General features: G+C 42.8%; 1 protein-coding gene across 1 annotated transcript in view; it reads left to right on the top strand.

The window, feature by feature from the left end:
• The window catches only part of FSIP1 (fibrous sheath interacting protein 1), a gene marked incomplete at its 3' end in the record, with an annotated part of 176,591 nt that extends 158,706 nt beyond the window's left edge, over positions 1-17,885 (top strand). Inside the window, exon 9 of the mRNA XM_082275840.1 lies at positions 17,679-17,885. Within this exon, the coding sequence (XP_082131966.1) occupies positions 17,679-17,885 (207 nt within the window). The remainder of the gene's footprint in view (positions 1-17,678) is intronic.
• Positions 17,886-19,236: the final 1,351 nt, after the last annotated feature.

Below are 19,236 nucleotides of genomic sequence, written 5' to 3' on the forward strand. Positions count from 1 at the left end.
TATTGTAGACTCATAAACAGGGATTGTACCTTATTGAGGATTCTGTATTGTCCCTTGGGAGTCATCTTGCCTGGGCACCCACTTCTAGAAGAAGTAGCCACAGTACTAAACTGTCTCTATTTATTGACAATTTCTCGACTGATAGATGCCTAAACAATTTGAGATTGCTTTATATCCCTTACCAGCTTTATGCAGAGCAAGTACTCTAGACCGTATGTCTTCAGAAAGCTCCTTTTTGGGAGGCATGGCTCACATCAGCTGTTGCTTCTTGTGAATGGCAATTCTAAAACGTTTGAGTGTCTTTTATCAAAGTAGCTCTAAACCACACCTCCAAACTCATTTCATTAATTGGACTCTAGGTGTACAAACTATTGACTCCAATTAGCTTTCATTGAAGAAATTAGTCTATGGGTTGACTTATTTTTTCTTTCAGCATTGTGTACAATACAAGAATGTGTTCAATAGCAAGAAATTCGATGTCAGGGCCTGAATTTGAACCTGGACCCTCTGCTGTATCAAACAATGTCTCTTTTTGCTTACCTACCTGGAATGCTGGACAGTTCCTGGGAACATTTCTTGAATGATCCTGTCGTGAACCCTGAACTCCTTGCTCCTCCCATGAACTTCCTGATTTAAGCCTTGTCTGTGCACTTCCTGTTTGTCAGATTTTTGTGTTCTCTCCAGCCAGTATCTCGTTCCTGCCTGCTGTCCATATTTTGCTACCACTCGTTATCAACCCTTGGCATGTTCCTCGACTTAATCACTCCTTATTGTTTGCTAAAAAAAAAAAATGGAGTCTCATGGAGTGGGTGGCGTTATACAAGCATGCACTTGGGGGGGCTCTTGCAAGTTTTTTGCCAGTGTCCAATCATCTGACAGTAGCCTGCTTATGTACATTGGTCTAAGAATATAAGTCCTCTGTCCTGTATTTTTCTCCAAGATAAAGCATTTACAGGTATTTTAAAATTACTATTTTTTTAATGTAGCTCTTGTAAATACACAGATTTAAATTTATGGGCTGTGCAGATCTCAGAAATGTATGTACAGAAATACAAATCTTTTGACAGGTTAAACAGCTCCCACATTAAATTTCAAAACAAAAAAATCAACCACATTTGTCACAGCATCAAAAAATGGTGGAAAACATTTAATTTCTGTGCAGTAGAAACTTGGGTATGACAGTTGTGACATTAAAATCAATGTACCATTCCGCAGGGTATGACAGAGTAGCGGTTTGTCTTCCTTTTCCCAAATAAGAAAGCGAGATTGATAAAGAGTAGGAGGAAATGCAGGAGTCTCAAAAAGAGGTGATAGTGGGCAAGGTCTTGATGTGAGTAAACCCTTCCCTACATAAGAGTCACAAGTACGGAGAGTAGAAGTCACCAGGAGGGGTAAGGCATCAGTATGTGGTCTGTCTTTTGGGTCAATCCATAGTAAGGACGTGATGTCAGGAGTGAGAAGGTCGTTTTCCAGGACCGTCCATAATTTAGAGTCTCGGCTATGGTACCAATTAAGGATTCTGCGAAAACAGGATGCTTTATGGTATAGAATTATGTGAGGCAGAACCACCCCACCTCTAGATTTAGGCAGAAAGAGCCTGGAGCAAAAAATTCTGGATTTTTTGTGCTGCCAGATATACTTACGTATAAGTGTGTTAACACGAGCAAAGAATCCAGAGGGGGGAACTATTGTAACTGTTTGAAAAGTATATAGCAAATTAGGTAGTATGTTTAATGATGTTCATACAGCCAAACCAAGAGATAATAGGTTTATTGTATAATTTAAGGTAAGTGCAAATGAGGGGGAGCAGGGGTGTGTGGTTTAGATCTGACAGTTTAGAGAGAGTAGCAGGGATATGGACTCCTAAATATTTAATGGCTTGAAGTTGCCACTTAAAAGGGAAGTTACAACGAAGTCTAGAGCACTTCAAGGAGGATAAAGAGATGTTGAGGGCCTCTGTTTTATCAAAGTTGACTTTAAAATTAAGTCCAAAGCCTGCAAATTCCCACATTAGCGAAGGGAGAGAAGTAAGCCAGGAAGAGATATAAAGAAGATCGTCTGCATCGAGAGACAATTTGTAGTGATGAGACCTCACCTCAATACCCTATAATATCTGTGTTATTGCGGAGGGAGATGGCAAGGTGTTCCATGGTCAGAACGTATAAGAGAGGAGAAAGAGGGCATCCCTGGCAAGTTCCATTTCAAATTACTATTGGGTCTGAGATGATTCCATTAGATTGTATTCTCGCGGAAGGATTAGTGTATAGAGCCAGCACCTGGCGTTTTTGGAGATTGTTAGGTTCGAGTCCTATTTGGTGAAGAGTAGCCCGAAGGAAATCCCAGTGAACATGGTCAAATGCCTTTTCGCCATCCACGATAAAAGGCTGGCCTACAAACTAAGTTTTTGAGCATAATCAATTAATCAATTAACCAGTTCTGGACGGAAGGATTTGCCCCCTTAATGACCATGCCATTTATTGCGATTCGACACTGCATTACTTTAACGGAAAATTGCGCAGTCGTGCAACACTGTACTGAAATAAAATTGATGTCCTATTTTTCCCACAAATAGAGCTTTGTGGTGGTATTTGATCACCTCTGCGATTTTTTATTTTTTGCGCTATAAACAAAGAGCGACAATTCTGAAGAAAAAAAGAACAATATTTTCACATTCTGCCATATAACAACCCCCCCCCCCCCAAAAAAAAATGTAAAAATCTAAATCTTTCATCCTTTTAGGCCAATTTGTATTCTACTACATATTTTTGGTAAAAAAAATAGCAATAAGCGTATTTTGATTGGTTTGCGCAAAAGTTATTGCGTCTACAAACTAGGGGAAAGATGTATGTAATTTATAAATTTTTTTTATACTAGTAATGGCGGCGATCTGCGATTTTTAGCGGGATTGCGGCAGACAGATCAGACCCCTAACCAACATTTTGGACACTTTTGGGGGGACCAGTGATAGTACTACAGTAATCATTGCTAAAAATATACACTGTTACTTTAATGACACTGGCAGGGAAGGGGTTAGTCTAGGGGTGATCAAAGGGTTCATTGTGAGCCTAGGGGAGTGTTTTCTAACTGTGGGAGAAGGGACTTGTGAAATGATCATAGAGACCTGTGATCCTTTATAGAAGGATCACGGGCGCTCTGTGCTAATTTCAGAGAGAACAACGGTCAGCTGTATTTACAACAGCTAACAGTCCTTCTCTCTCATCGGGGAGCAATCGTGCGTGCCCGGTGGCAATTGCGGCCGCTGGTCCTGTGGATCGGCATCCCCGCTGCCTAGTGGAAGTGGAAGCGCGCCAGCACCACTCCTGTGACCGACGTACCCCTACGACGTTTCGTAAAACTGCGGCGGGCGGTCAGCAAGTGGTTAAAGAGATGGTTTTCTAGGTGTTTTAATGGGCTTCCTGACCTGGTGTAAGGAAGGGGTGTGAGGCGATTCGCATTAATTTTGGAATAAAGGCGTATGTCACTATTCATAACGGAAATAGGGCGGTAACTACCACAACAATGAATCTTTGCCAGGTTTGGGTAAAACTGTGATGTGAGCTTCCTAGGCTCGGTCGGGGAAAGACATATCTCCAGAGATAGCCTTGTAGATCTTAGTAAGAAAGGAAGAAAGAAGACCCTGAAAAAATTTATAGAACCAAGTCATGAATCTGTCTGGACCTGGGCTCTTGTTGGGTTTGAGTGTGGAAATGGCATCTAACAGTTCCTCCTCGGAAAATGGCTGATCCAGGCCACTACAGATGGAGAGAGAGAGAGTAGGAAGAGCCATGTTAGAGACATATTTTGAGATTTTGTATAGGAAAGTATCCCAGGAGACCTTGGAGGGAGTAGCAAGCAAGTTGTACAACCGCTCATAGGTCTGAAAGAGACCGGCATTCTCTTTAGAGTGATGAGTGAGTCGGGCCTCCAGGGCCTTTCAGTTTTGCAATGCAGGTAGATCCGTGCTAATTGTGCAGAGCCCTCAATAGCAGTCTGCAAGGCTTATCTCCCTCTGTATAGAATAATTTGCGGGATGTTTAATGGACAGGGTTTTGAAATGGAGGATTTGTAACAACTGATGTCTAGCATGGGATAAGTCCAGCATGGTGTGTGGGGACCCAGACCACTTTTGAGATGATTCTAAAAGAGCAATAAGAGCAATATATTACATTATTGGGTTGCAGATGAATGCATCTTTAACAATTCTGTCTCTACAATGCAGGCTATACAGTATACAGACTAGAGCCTGGAAAATGTCAGTATGGTTTATGTATCTTAAATTGAGATCCTCGTTCTGTGCCTAGAAAATGACAAGCTAATATCCAAATATTACACAAACTAAGAATACTAAATTTCATAACGTGAAAGGAAAGCTTGTTACCCCTTCTCATTTTCTATGCCTGCTTTAGGCTGGAAAAATTAAATCTATTTGACTAAATGAATGGAAATGGCCAATATCGCAGGCCCTGCTCGTGTATAGAATTACCAATGTATCCAAAGGTTGCCACAAACATTTGACCAAAGTATGGTTTTGTTGGATAGAAAACCAAAGAACTTTAAAGGACATTTTGCTACAATGTTAAGTAGTGAGTGTACAGCTTGTATAACAGTATAAATTTACTGTCCCTTCAAAATAACATAGTTACATAGTTACATAGTAGGTGAGGTTGAATAAAGACAATAGTCCATCCAGTTCAACCTGTGTAGGTGTGTGTGGCTGTACTCATCTCACATACCCCTGAATGTTCTGATCCTTGAGATGTAAGTCTAAGAGTCTTTTAAAAGCCACCATACTACCCGCAGAAACCACCTCTTGTGGTAGAGAATTCCACAATCTTGTAGCCCTAACAGTAAAGAACCCCCCACGTTGCCTGTGATTAAAACGCTTCTCCTCTAATCGCATTGTATGCCCTCGAGTCCTCATGCAATCCCTTCGAATGAACAGCTTTTTTTCTAAGCTGGGATCCCCATTAAGATATTTATAAATTGCTATCATGTCCCCCCTCAGACGTCTCTTCTCCAGGGAGAATAAATCAAGCGATTGTAGACGCTCTTCATAGTCAAGGTCCTCCAATCCCCTAATTAGTTTAGTTGCCCTTCTCTGGACTCTCTCCAGCTCCAACACATCCCTCCTGAGGACTGGCGACCAGAACTGGACAGAATACTCCAGATGCGGTCGGACCAGAGTTTTATAAAGTGGAAGGATTATAGTCTTATCTCTGGAATACATCCCTTTCTTTATGCATGCTAATATTCTGCTGGCTTTGGCAGCTGCCGCTTGACATTGCATGCTGTTGCCTAATCTATCATCAACCAAGACTCCCAGATCCTTCTCCATTTTTGATTCCCCCAAGGGTTCCCCTCCTAACGTGTATTGTGTTTTTATGTTTTTAGTCCCCAAGTGCAAAACCTTACACTTCTCCACGTTAAACCTCATTTGCCATGTCCTTGCCCACTCTGTAATTTTGTCCAGGTCATTCTGTAGGATATCTGCTTCATGCTGTGCAGTTATTGCCCTGCCCAATTTTGTGTCATCTGCAAAAACTGATATTGAACTACTGATCCCGTCCTCAATGCTGTTTATGAATAAATTGAACAAGGTTGGTCCCAGGACTGAGCCCTGGGGCACCCCGCTTACAACCTCAGACCAGTCTGAGTATGCGCTGTTTATTACCACCCTTTGGACACGCCCTTTAAGCCAGTTCCGTATCCAAGAGCAAACCCTGCTTTCGATACCTGCAGACCTTATTTTATAAATTAAGCGCTTGTGGGGAACTGTATCAAACGCCTTAGCGAAATCCAAGTACACCACATCCACTGGTCTGCCCCTATCTAGCTCACAGCTCACCTCCTCGTAGAATGTTACCATTTTGTTTATATAACAACACACAGCCATTAACGTCTAAACCGCTGGCAACAAATGTGAATACACCCCTAAGTGACAATTTTCAAATTGGGCCCAATTAGCCATTTTCCCTCCCCGATGTCATGTGACTCATTAGTGTTACAAGGTCTTAGATGTGAATGGGGAGCAGGTGTGTTAAATTTGGTGTTATCACTCTCACTCTCTCATACTGGTCACTGGAGGTTCAACATAGCACCTCATGGCAAAGAACTCTCTAAACATCTGAAAAAAAGAATTGTTGCTCTACATAAAGATGTCCTTGGCTATAATAAGATTGCCAAGAAACTGAGCTGCAGCACAGTGGCCAAGACCATACAGCCGTTTAACAGGACAGGTTACGCTCAGAACAGGCCTCACCGTGGTCGACCAAAAAAGTTGAGTGCACGTGCTAGGCATCAAATCCAGAGGTTGTCTTTGGAAAATAGACATATGAGTGCTGCCAGCATTGCTGCAGAGGTTGAAGGGGTGGGAGGTCAGCCTGTCAGTGCTCAGACCATACACCGCACACTGCATCAAATTGGTCTGCATGGCTGTCGTCCCAGAAGGAAGCCTCTTCTAAAGATGATGCACAAGAAATCCCGCAAAGTTTGCTGAAGACAAGCAGACTAAGGACATGAATTACTGGAACCATGTCCTGTGGTCTGATGAGACCAAGATAAACTTATTTGGTTCAGATGGTGTCAAGCTTGTGTGGCAGCAACCAGGTGAGGAGTACAAAGACCAGTGTGTCTTGCCTATAGTCAAGCATGGTGATGGGAGTGTCATGGTATGGGGCTGCATGAGTGCTGCCGGCACTGGGGAGCTACAGTTCATTGAGGGAACCATGAATGCCAACATGTACTGTGACATACTGAGGCAGAGCATGATCCCCTCCCTTCGGAGACTGGGCCACAGGGCATTATTCCAACATAATGACCCCAAACACACCTCTGAGATGACCACTGCCTTGCTAAAGAAGCTGAGGGTAAAGGTGATGGACTGGCCAAGCATGTCTCCAGACCTAAACCCTATTGAGCATCTGTGGGGCATCCTCAAACGGAAGTTGGAGGAGCGTAAGGTCTCTAACATCCACCAGCTCTAAGATGTCGTCATGGAGGAATGGAAGATGACTCCAGTGGCAAACTGTGAAGCTCTGGTGAACTCCATTCCCAAGAGGGATAATGCAGTGTTGGAAAATAATGGTGGCCACACAAAACATTGACACTTTGGGCCCAATTTGAACATTTTAAATTAGGGGTGTACTTACTTTTGTTGCCAGCGGTTTAGACAATAATTGCTGTGTGTTGAGTTATTTTGAGGGGATAGCAAATTGACACTGTTATACAAGCTGTACACTCACTACTTTATATTGTAGCAAAGTGTCATTTCTTCAGTGTTGTCACATGAAAAGATCTAATAAAATATTTACAAAAATGTGAGGGGTGTACGCACATTTGTGAGATACTGTATATACCATAGTTTGTAGACTCTATAACTTTCACACAGACTAAATAATATTGATTTGGGTTGTTTTTACAAAAGAAATGTAGCAGAATGCATTTTGGCCTCATTTTTTTGAAGAAAGGTTATTTATTTGCAAGATTTTTTCACAGAAATGAAGAAAAACATATGGTTTTCAAAATTTCCTGTATATTTTGTTTATATAGACAAAAAAACAAAAAAAAAACCAAAACAAGTACAGTGTTGCATGACTGAGTAATTGGCACTCAAAGTGTGACAGCTCTGAAAGCTGAAAATTAACCGGGGCAGGAAGAGGGTAAAAGTGTCCGGTATTGAAGTTGTTCAATTAGGAATGTTTTTGCATATGGTGACAAAATGATTGCTATTGGAATTGCCTACCATTGGGAGAATAAGCATATTTGTGCAAATGTACAGGCATTAATGGGCATATCATCCAGTATGCACCAATACATATTAACTGATTTAACATACAAAACACCATTAGGGGGGCAAGTTATATAGCAAAAGGTTTCATTTAATTTATACATGAGTTTTACATAGGCAGATAGCATTAGCCTGTCAGCTTTTATTGTAAAGAGTTGGGATAGTTAGGGATTGAAGGAGTAATATTGTATAGATGTATATGAGATAAAGCATGACTGGCAAAACAAAGTTTAGCTGCTAAATAAGAGTTAATTGGCAAGGGTATAAATCCAGTAGTAAAGATGGCGGTTGGACTGCTTTCTGATGATGTTTGGTGACAAAAACTCATAGAGGCAGGACTTCTGATATACTACGTCACTTTCGCTGACATCACTTCCGCCACCTGTAATGCACTCTGGCTCTGGAACCTAGAGGAGCAGCAGGGTTTCCTTTTCAAAGTTTGGGTGGTCATACCCAGTGCCAGGTGAGGCCTGATCTATGTGAGTGGATTATTGGACAATTTTAATAGAATAAACTTGTTGCTTAATAGTTTAGTTTGTTTTTGTCTGGATCTCTGTCCTTTTGCCTGAGCTACTATAAGGATAATGTGGGTACAGTCCGAGACCTGTCTGAAGTGGTGGAAAAAGCCAGAAAGAGTGATTTTGGGAACAGTATAAGGCATGCATATTGAGCTGCTTCGTCCATAAGGGGTCAACTGTAGTTGGTGAGTGAGCACTCCTTAATGCCCTCTTAAGCAGTGGACAACATGAAGGGTGGAATAGTGTGGCACATTCTTAACATGGAGCACAATCAAGGACTTTTGGAATACTGTTATTGGATCACAATATAGCTTTTGGTGTAATTTACTTGCACGGACAATGGAAGCAATTTGTTTGGGTTGTGATATAATAATTTGAAACGTTCATGATAGTATTATTTAAGCACATTGCACTTTGGGATAACTATTGTATAATTTTGCACCTGAAAAGCTAGGTTTACACAATTGTCATTTATCACGTTTGGTAGCACTGCTCTTTTTTTTGTTTGAACGGCTATAGTGGAATCTTGGAGTGCACATAGAGCGGCTGCTTGGTTCTTAGTGAAAGGGCATTAAGATATTAAGCGCAGGTGCCATCAGAATATTTACCTCTCCAGCTGTTTGCCTTTGTTACCAGAGCTGCCCTGACTTCAGAGGGATGTTTTTCTATGAGGATAAGCGCAAGTACAGTAGATGTTTGTTTTCTGTACTGAATTTTTACTGAATAGGGAGTCTTCGTTATACTCTCTGTTGCGTCTTATATAGACTATTATATGGAGCCACACATTACCCTGATTGTACTATGTAGACCTTGCTGTGAAAAGTTCATGTGCTGTATGTGCAGCTTTCATAATTTATGTATTTTTCTGAAGTGTATGCATGCTCTTAGCCATTCTGACCCTGTTTTGCGTTCTTGCTTCTAGCTTTGCACCTGTTTAGTAAACTGCAAGTTTCAGTTACTCTCTGCCTGTCATTAGGTTGATTACCCATCCTATTACCCAGCAGCACAATGCATTTTGGCACGGTGGTGGGTATAATCTCACATGTTGGGTTATGATTGTGGGTCATGGGTACAGGTCTAATGCAGATCTAAGGATGTCTACAGCTCCATTTTACCTTTGCAGTAAGGTTTTTTTTTTGTGGAGTGTGTACAGAGAGTATACAGTCAGGTCCATAAATATTGGGACTTCAACACAATTCTAGTCTTTTTGGCTCTATACACCTCCACAATAGATTTGAAATGAAACAAACAAGATGTGCTTTAACTGCAGACTTTCAGCTTTAATTTGAGGGTATTTACATCCAAATCAGGTGAACAGTGTAGGAATTACAACAGTTTGTATATGTGCCTCCCACTTTTTAAGGGACAAAAAGTAATGGGACAGATTAACAATCATAAATCAAACTTTCACTTTTTAATACTTTGTTGCAAATCCTTTGCAGTCAATTACAGCCTGAAGTCTGGAACTCATAGACATCACCAGGCGCTGGGTTTCATCCCTGGTGATGCTCTGCCAGGCCTCTACTGCAACTGTCTTCAGTTCCTGCTTGTTCTTGGGGTATTTTCCCTTCAGTTTTGTCTTCAGCAAGTGAAATGCATGCTCAATCGGATTCAGGTCAGGTGATTGACTTGGCCATTGCATAACATTCTACTTCTTTCCTTTAAAAAACTCTTTGGTTGCTTTCGCAGTATGTTGCGGGGTCATTGTCCATCTGCACTATGAAGCGCTGTCCAATGAGTTCTGAAGCATTTGGCTGAATATGAGCAGATAATATTGCCCGAAACACTTCAGAATTCATCCTGCTGCTTTTGTCAGCAGTCACATCATCAAAAAATACAAGAGAACCAGTTCCATTGGCAGCCATACATGCCCACGCCATGACACTACCACCACAATGCTTCACTGATGAGGTGGTATGCTTTGGATCATGAGCAGTTCCTTTCCTTCTCCATACTCTTCTCTTCCCATCACTCTGGTACAAGTTGATCTTGGTCTCATCTGTCCATAGGTTGTTGTTCCAGAACTGTGAAAGTTTTTTTAAATGTTGTTTGGCAAACTCTAATCCGGCCTTCCTGTTTTTGAAGCTCACCAGTGGTTTGCATCTTGTGATGAACCCTCTGTATTCACTCTGGTGAAGTCTTCTCTTGATTGTTGACTTTGACACACATACACCTACCTCCTGGAGAGTGTTCTTGATCTGGCCAACTGTTGTGAAGGGTATTTTCTTTACCAGGGAAAGAATTCTTCGGTCATCTACCACAGTTGTTTTCCGTGGTCTTCCGGGTCGTTTGGTGTTGCTGAGCTCACCGGTACGTTCTTTCTTTTTAAGGATGTTCCAAACAGTTGATGATGGGTTTGTTTTGTTTTTTGTTTTTCTCTCTAATAGGTTTGTTTTGTTTTTTTTAGCCTAATGATGGCTTGCTTCACTGATAGTGACAGCTCTTTGGATCTCATTTTGAGAGTTGACAGCAACAGATTGCAAATGCAAATAGCACACTTGAAATTAACTCTGGACCTTTTATCTGCTCCTTGTAAATGGGATAATGAGGGAATAACACACACCTGGCTATGGAACAGCTGAGCAGCCAATTGTCCCATTACTTTTGGTCCCTTAAAAAGTGGGAGGCACGTATACAAACTGTTGTAATTCCCAATTTTTTTGTTTGCAAATAGATCCCAGAATAAAATATACCCTGCAGACCCCCTGGAAATGACTGCGGGACCCTCTCAGTTGCAGCCAGAGATTGCAGTTTTTCTGCAAAGTCTGATGTTAAAAGGGCAGTCGGTTTGTTCTGGTGCTGCTAGCCACAAATGCCCTCCGTCCTCCCCTCCATCTGCAGGATCTTCGGATTCTGATACAGATATGATTGTCGCAGACGTAGACCACCCTGAGGGGTGGGTTTCTTCACATTCTGACGGTGAAGATGATCTGTCCTCCTCTGCTGTCGCCCAAGAACACGCCTTTGTAAAAAAATTGATTGTTTCTGTGCGGGAAACTCTTAAAATGGCTGATGAATCCACAGCATCAGGTACACAGGTGTGTTTTGGCTCCCGCAAATATAGCAAATCAGGTAAAATATTCCCTTGTCCTGACTTTCACTCTATTGTGAATGAACAATGGCGACACATTAAGCACATGCTGGTGGTGTCTAAGCATTTGCACGCCGTTATCCCTTTGCAGAGGCGGTGGATGACATGTAGGCTGTACCACCGAAGGTGGATTCCCCAGTTTCCAGATTGAACAAAGCGACTCTGGTGCCGGTAGAAGAGTCACCAACCTTTTCGGATCCTGTGAATAGACAAGTGGAATCCTTATCTCGCCATTTACATGTGGTGACTGGTCACATGTTAAAAGCGAACGTTCTCATAGCACAGACTGTTACTGAATGGGTGAAGTTGCTGAAGAGTAACTTGAAAACGACACAGCTTCCCCCTGCGGTTCTGGGACTGTTAGACCAGTTGGTCCAAGCCCTGGCGTTCATGTGTGATACGTCCCTGGACTTGGCCTTATTGGTGGCCGGGATGTTAGCAGTGGGGTTTGCTATTGGACACCTGATATGGCTGAAATGCTGGTCGGCTGACCAGGCTTCTAAAAAAGCTGTTGCTGATCTCCCTTTGATGGGGAGAAGCTATTTGGAGCCTTTCTGGACACGACTTTCTGTCGCAAGGGGTGATTGTGTCGGTCCCAGCTTCGGAAAAGCTTTCAGGAAAAGCTCAGAAATTCAGGAAGCTTCAGGAATTTTTTAGAAAAGAAGGCAAGGTGCGCCCCATCCTAGTTCTCAAAGCCCTGAACCGTTTTGTGCGGGTACAGATGTTTCGGATGGAAGTGGACATCCTTATCTACGCTGGACACCAGCGGTTTCTTCTCTTTGTGATAGTGGAGCAGCATTATTAATCTGTGACGTTACCCTTTGGTCTCACCTCTGCTCCCAGGGTGTTTACTAAGGTTCTGGCTCCAGTGTTAGCATTGGTGTGCAAGAGGTGGATTGCAGTACTGGGATTCCTGGACGATCTCCTGTTGACAGCGATCTCTCATTCAGTTCTGTTGAAGAATCTGAAGGTCACTGTCTGAAATCTACAAGAGTTTGATTGGAACATCAATTTCAAAAAATCCGCATTGACTCTGGTCCTGAGACTGGAGTACCTAAGCCTGGCTCTGGATTCAGCCTTGGCGAGGGTTTTCCTCCCCTCTGACAAATTTTGTCTGAGTCATTGGACGACTTGCCTACGCAATTGTCCGGTTCGGGTTCAATCAGACAACTCCATGGCTGTGGCTTACATCAATCACCAGGGGGGCACCAGGAGTGTCCTGGTGGCCAAGGAGGTGGCGGAGATTGTGACTTAGGCAGAAAGATTTGTTCCAACCCTCCCTGCTGTACACATCCCAGGTGTGAAAAACTGTCAGGCAGATTACCTGAGTTGTTAAGTGTTAGATCAAGGGGAGTGGTCCCTACACCCGGAGGTGTTTCACCTACTGTGTGTTCAGTGGGGGACCCCCGAGGTCGATCTGTTTGCCTCCCGCCTCAACAAGAAGGTGCAGAGATTCATACCCAGGTTTCGAGATCCTCTGGCCGACACCACAGGTGGCTCCTTGGGGTCAGTATCGGCTGATTTATGCATTTCCCCCTTTGAAACTTCTGCTGCGTCTTCTGCGCAGGATAGAGGTGGAAAACATTCTGGTCATTCAGGTGGCTTCAGACTGCCCTTGTCGGTCTTGGTACGCAGACCTCATAAGATTGGCCACCAGTACGCCTTGGAGGCTTCCTCTCAGGGAAGATCTGTTGTTTCAAGGTCCGATCTTCCATCCTGCTTTACAGTCGCTGGCTTTAACGGCATGGCCGTTGAAAGTCAGGTGTCGAGAGATAGGGGTCTCTCTGAGTCTGTAATCCCCACTTTCTTGAAGTCTAGGAAGTGGACTTCTCGATAGATCTATCATCGCACATGGAAATCGTACATTTGATGGTGCGAATCGCTGAAAGTGCACCCTCGCTTGTTTTCTATCGCCAGGGTTTTGGCTTTTCTACAGAAAGGGAATGAACAGCGGTTGGCCTTGGGTACTATCAAAGGCCAAGTTTTGGCTTTGGCTATCTATTTTCAACTCCCATTAGCCACGCACGCCCTTATCCGGACGTTTATCCAAGGTGTGCGCCATTTGGCGCCTCCGTGGCGATCCCTGTTACAGCCATGGGATCTCAATTTGATGCTGTCTGTTCTTCAAAAGCCCCCTTTTGAGAAAGTAAGTGAGATTTCGCTGCTTGTTTTGTCTCTGCCCACTGAGTATCTGAATTGGCGGCATTGTCTTGCCGCTCACCTTGTCTGGTAGTTCACAGAGATAAGGTGGTACTTCAACCTAATCAGTCATTCCTTTCTAAGGTGGTTATATTTAAATGAAAATCAGAATACATTGTACTGCCTTCCCTTTGCCCTAAACCTCAGCATCCTAAGGAATATGCTTTACATTCTTTGGATGTGGTCCGGGCTATCAGGGTTTACTTAGAGACCACTGTGTCCTTCAGAAAATCGGGTGCTCTTTTTGTCCTCACGGATGGACCTCATAAGGTACTGGCTGCGTCTGCTGCAACCATATCTAGATGGATCAGACAGACGGTGGAACAGGCCTATTCACTGAAGGGTCAGATTCCTCCTTTTCCAGTGAAGGCGCATTCTACTAGAGCAGTGGTCCTCAACCCTGGCCTACAGGGCCCACTAACAGGCCAGATTTTAGGTATTACCTTGGGGAGATGCAGACTAGAGTACTGCAATCACTGAGCAGCAAATTATATCACCTGGGATGTATTTCACTTATCTTGAAAATCTGGCCTGTTAGTGGGCCCTGTAGGCCAGGGTTGAGGACCACTGTACTAGAGCACTGAGTGCCTCCTGGGATTTTTGCCATCAGGTGTCACAGTGCTACAAGTTTGCAAGGTGGCAACTTGGTCGTCTGTGCATAACTTTACAAAATTCTACAAGGTAGATGTGCTGACATTAGCGGATGCTTCTTTTGGCCACAAGGTTTTGCAGGCTGCAGTTCAAGAGAGAACCCCCTTTTTTTTTGGTTTCTCTTTGAGGATTCGTTGTTCCGGGGCAGCGCCTGTTGTTTCTGGTTGAGCTCTGTTTTACCTGGTTGGCTACGTTTGGCCATTGGGGCATTCAGGTTTTTTTTGTTCCTGTCTTGTTCCCACCCCTCATGTTTTTACTACTTTGGGACATCCCTATAGTCTGTGATTAAGCAGAGCTGCATCTGTCGATGAGTGATAGAGAAAACTGGATTTTTGTAAGAACTTACCGTACAATCCTTTTCTCTGAAGTTCATCGACAGACGCAGCCCCCTCTCCTTTACTTTTGAGTTATGAGGTATTTTTCTGTCACTGCGTGCAACACAACTGCTTGAGTATATCAGAGCCTGAGGGGTTATGTTTTCTGGGACAGCCCCTATAGACGTGGACAAGCTTTTTTTCCATTTAGTGCCTATCCCTAGTGGGAGGAGCATAACCCTATAGTCTATGATTAAGCAGATAAATAACAATGGGGTGTTTCTGCGCTAAAATTGATGTGTCAAATTGTGATGAATATTAATAAAAAATATATAGTGAAAAAAGCAGCTAACGCAAAATCAACAGACAGTGATCCATAATTCAATAATACTAAAAAAGTGTAGCGCTAATAAAAATAGTATTGATGAAATCATTATCATTCATTATTGATGAAACAATATAATTAAAACCACAGGAATTATGGTGAATAAAGTCCCAACCAAAAGAAATAAATATAGGTGCAAGTCCAAATAAATCCAAGTAAGAATGTAGTGAAAGACGCTCCTTCCCGTGACACCCAGGGAAAGTGTAGGATGGGGACACCTCGGTGCACAAGTATTGAGAGCAGCTTACCAGAACGCCATGGCTACTCAAATGAATGAGAAAGCCTCGCCCAGCAAAGAGATGTTTTCACTAAATTCAATGGATCCCAGGGAAGGTGACACCATAAAAATGATCAAATCCTCTTAATCACTCCGTAATCCCGTAAAAACACATATAATCAATTTATTTTAAAATACTACTCACAAATTGAAGACATAAGCAGGCACATATGATGTAATAGCTGAAGATCCACCCGCGGCGTCCCGCGTGTATCCAGTCAGCATGAGAAAACAAACAGCAGCAGGCCGGCTTCGTAAGGGGGCGTGTGGACATTACGTCTGGAGTCGTTTATCTCATGCTGACTGGATACACGCGGGACGCCGCGGGTGGATCTTCAGCTATTACATCATATGTGCCTGCTTATGTCTTCAATTTGTGAGTAGTATTTTAAAATAAATTGATTATATGTGTTTTTACGGGATTACACTATGGTCCTTTGTTTCATTTCCCTCCACACACTTATTTGACCATAACGGAGTGATTAAGAGGATTTGATAATTTTTATGGTGTCACCTTCCCTGGGATCCATTGAATTTAGTGAAAACATCTCTTTGCTGGGCGAGGCTTTCTCATTATTTTGAGTAGCCACGGCGTTCTGGTAAGCTGCTCTCAATACTTGTGCACCAAGGTGTCCCCATCCTACACTTTCCCTGGGTGTCACGGGAAGGAGCGTCTTTCACTACATTCTTACTTGGATTTATTTGGACTTGCACCTATATTTTTTTCTTTTGGTTGGGACTTTATTCACCATAATTCCTGTGGATTTCATTATATTGTTTAATGGATGATCTTTCATCAATACTATATTTATTTTTATTAGCGCTACACTTTTTTAGTATTATATGATTAAGCAGAGCTGCGTCTGTCGATGAACTTCAGAGAAAAGGATTTTACGGTACGTTCTTACAAAAATCCATTTTTTTTTGTGAATCAACTTGATATTTCTAATTGCTCTTTAACCACTTAAGCCCCAGAAGATTTTACCCCCTTCCTGACCAGGTTTTTTTTGGTGATTTTTTACTGCGTGACTTTAACGGACAATTACACGGTCGTGCGACGCTGTACCTAAATGAATTTCACGTCCTTTTTTTCCCACAAACAGAGCTTTCTTTTGGTGGTATTTGATCACCTGTGCGATTTTTTGATCATGCGCTATAAACAAAAAAAGAGCGTAAATTTTGCAAAAATAACAATATTTTTCACTTTTTTTTATATGAAATTCCCCCCCAAAAAAATGTAAAAATAATTTTTTTTTAACATTTTCGGCCAATTTGTTTTATGCTACATATGTTTCGTAAAAAAAAATCGCAAAAAGCGTATTTTGATTGGTTTACGCAAAAGTTATCGCGTTTACTAACAAAGGGAAAGATTTTTGTCATTTTTGGTGTTTTTTTTTTTAACGAGTAATGGCGGCAAACTGCGATTTTTTTTTTTTTGCGGGACTGCGACATTGCAGCGGACAGATCAGACCCTTGACTGACATTTTTGACACTTTTGGGGGTACCAGTGACATTACTGCAGTAATCAGTGCTATACATATGCACTGTTACTGTAAAAATGACACTGGCAGGGAAGGGGTTAACTGTATTGGAGAGGGAGGGGTTAAGTGTGTCCTAGGGGCGTGTTTCTAACTGTGATGGGACATGTCTCCTATTGTAAAAACAGAGATCAATGGTTCTACATAGTAGAACCGTCTGATCTCCATTTTTACACAGGGGAGAATGACAGGCGGCTTGTTTACATAAGCCGCCCACCTTTCTCCTGCTCTACCGACGATCGTAATGTGACCGACGGACATCGGGTCCGCCGGTCACACGCGTGGACTCCTCTGTGAACGAGCCGGGGCGGGCGCGCGCATCAGCGGGCGCGCGCTCGCCCGCTATTGGCTCAAAAGCCGGTGACAGGCTAGCGACGTAGATCTACGTCACTCTGCCTGGCCGGGGCTGACTGCCGCAGTAAATATACTGTGCGCAGTCGGCAAGTGGTTAAGTAGTGGTAGGATTTTACATTTTTAAAAATATATTTTTATGATGGTGTTCATAGTCAGTGTGTGGTAGTATTTTCATGTATTCCCCACTTGCACAGGAATATCTTTGATTATACTGTATTGTGCTTGTACATTACAAGGTTTTATAATATACTCTTAGATTTCTGTAAATACCCTATGTGCTTTTAGCTGTTTAATAAATTTATATTGACAGATGGCAAATACATGGGCTTTTTGACCTGGAAATGACTGGGAACAGTGGTGGGTGTACATTTTTTTAAAATTGTTACCCTGCTATGCCTGTGGATGCAAGTTTGTTTCATTATATAAACATAGTTGTCTATATTACAGTCCACAGCTGCCTGTTTTAAACAATGTCTGGAGAATTCACACTGACAGGAAGTGTGATATGTATGTGAGTCATCAAGCACACCCCTTGTATGTAATCATCTGTCTGCTCCTTTTTCAGGAAGTGTCTTTGGACAAGTTTGGGAACTCAGTTTTTGCACCTGGGGAGCAAGCGTTACGTTACACAAAGAATCTCAGAGAACAGAAAATACGGCTGAAAGAAATAGACCAGCAACTTGAAGATATAGAGCAAAGTAACAGCTTTACGCCACAATCACTATCCTGCTTTAGCTCAATGTTGAGTGAATCATCTCTAAATATTGAATAGAGGTAGTTTCCATTCCCAAATTGATTGTTTAAGTAAAGATTTAAGAGTTTGGGATCTGGTGGATATTCTAAAATTGATTTTTGAAAATGTGAATATAAATAGTTTTTACCTAAATTGAATTTATAGACTATGGTCAAAGTCGTGGTGAAAGCCAAACGTGGTCCAAAGGATCCTTAAGAACTGGCCAAGGATGTCTTGTATAGCTCTGGGTGTCCACTACAATGGAAAATAGAGGGAGGTGGGAGAGCTCTTATAGTGTGGATTCATTCAAAAACAGGATGAAGGGATTCAAAGAGGTTAAAGATCATGGAGAGTTGTTCCACAGAGACAATAGAAATGATTTAAGATAGATGTACGTCTGTTAAGACCGCAGTCACCCAAAGAGGTGGGGAACACGCAACTTTCCACATGTGCAGGTAGAGAAAACCTGTCTCCACTCAGGGTCAAGAAGGGTTGCCTTCTATGACTCGGGGGCTGGGGGGGGGGGGGGGGGGGGTGTTTCCCATCCTGGGTTCTCTGTAGTGTTCTCAGATGGATGTAAAAAATCAAGAAGAGGAATTGGCGCAGAAGATCGGAGTATAGATTGATGGTAAATTTTATAAAGTATACTTTAAAGCAGGGGTGTCAAACTTAATTTCATTGCGGGCCGCGTCAGCATTATGGTTGCCCTCAAAGGGCCGGTTATATCTGTAAGATTAGATGTCCAGAGCACCCCACGCCCCCTTTTACCCTTACATGAGATGTCAAGAGTCACCCACCCTTCCTTACATCACAATGCACCCCCTTACCTTGTGCTGCTACCAGGAATAAGATGCAATTGGATCTGGGAAGAAGTGCAGGGTCTGAAGGAGAACCAGAGGAGGGCTGGAGTCAGCTTCCAGAGTCTGCTGAAGCCTTTCTGCAGCTGTACAGAGGAGTGCAGGATCTGGCAAAGCAGTTCTGTCCTGTCTGCTGCCGACTACAGAAACAAGGTGGGGGCAGAGACGAGGGGGGTCCTGCAGCTGCAGGAGAGGTGCGAGGGCCACAGGAAATGTCCTGGGGGGCCGCATTTGGCCCACGGGCCTTGTGTTTGACACCTGTACTTTAAAGGATAAGTTCACTTTTTGGGAAAAAAAATAAATGCTAAATTTTTTCAGGTAAAAAAATGTGCATTTATTATTGTTTTGTTTTTAGCCTGTAAAGCAGGGATCCTCAAACTACGTCCCTCCAGCTGTTGTGGAACTACACATCCCATGAGGCATTGTAAAACTAACATTCACAGACATGACTAGGCATGATGGTAATTGTAGTTCCTGAACAACTGGAGGGCCATAGTTTGACGCATTGCCATCGCTGGTGCCATGCAGGTCTC

This window comes from Pelophylax lessonae (genome assembly GCF_965119305.1).
Source record: "Pelophylax lessonae genome assembly, chromosome: 13".
Taxonomy (NCBI): Eukaryota; Metazoa; Chordata; class Amphibia; order Anura; family Ranidae; genus Pelophylax; species Pelophylax lessonae.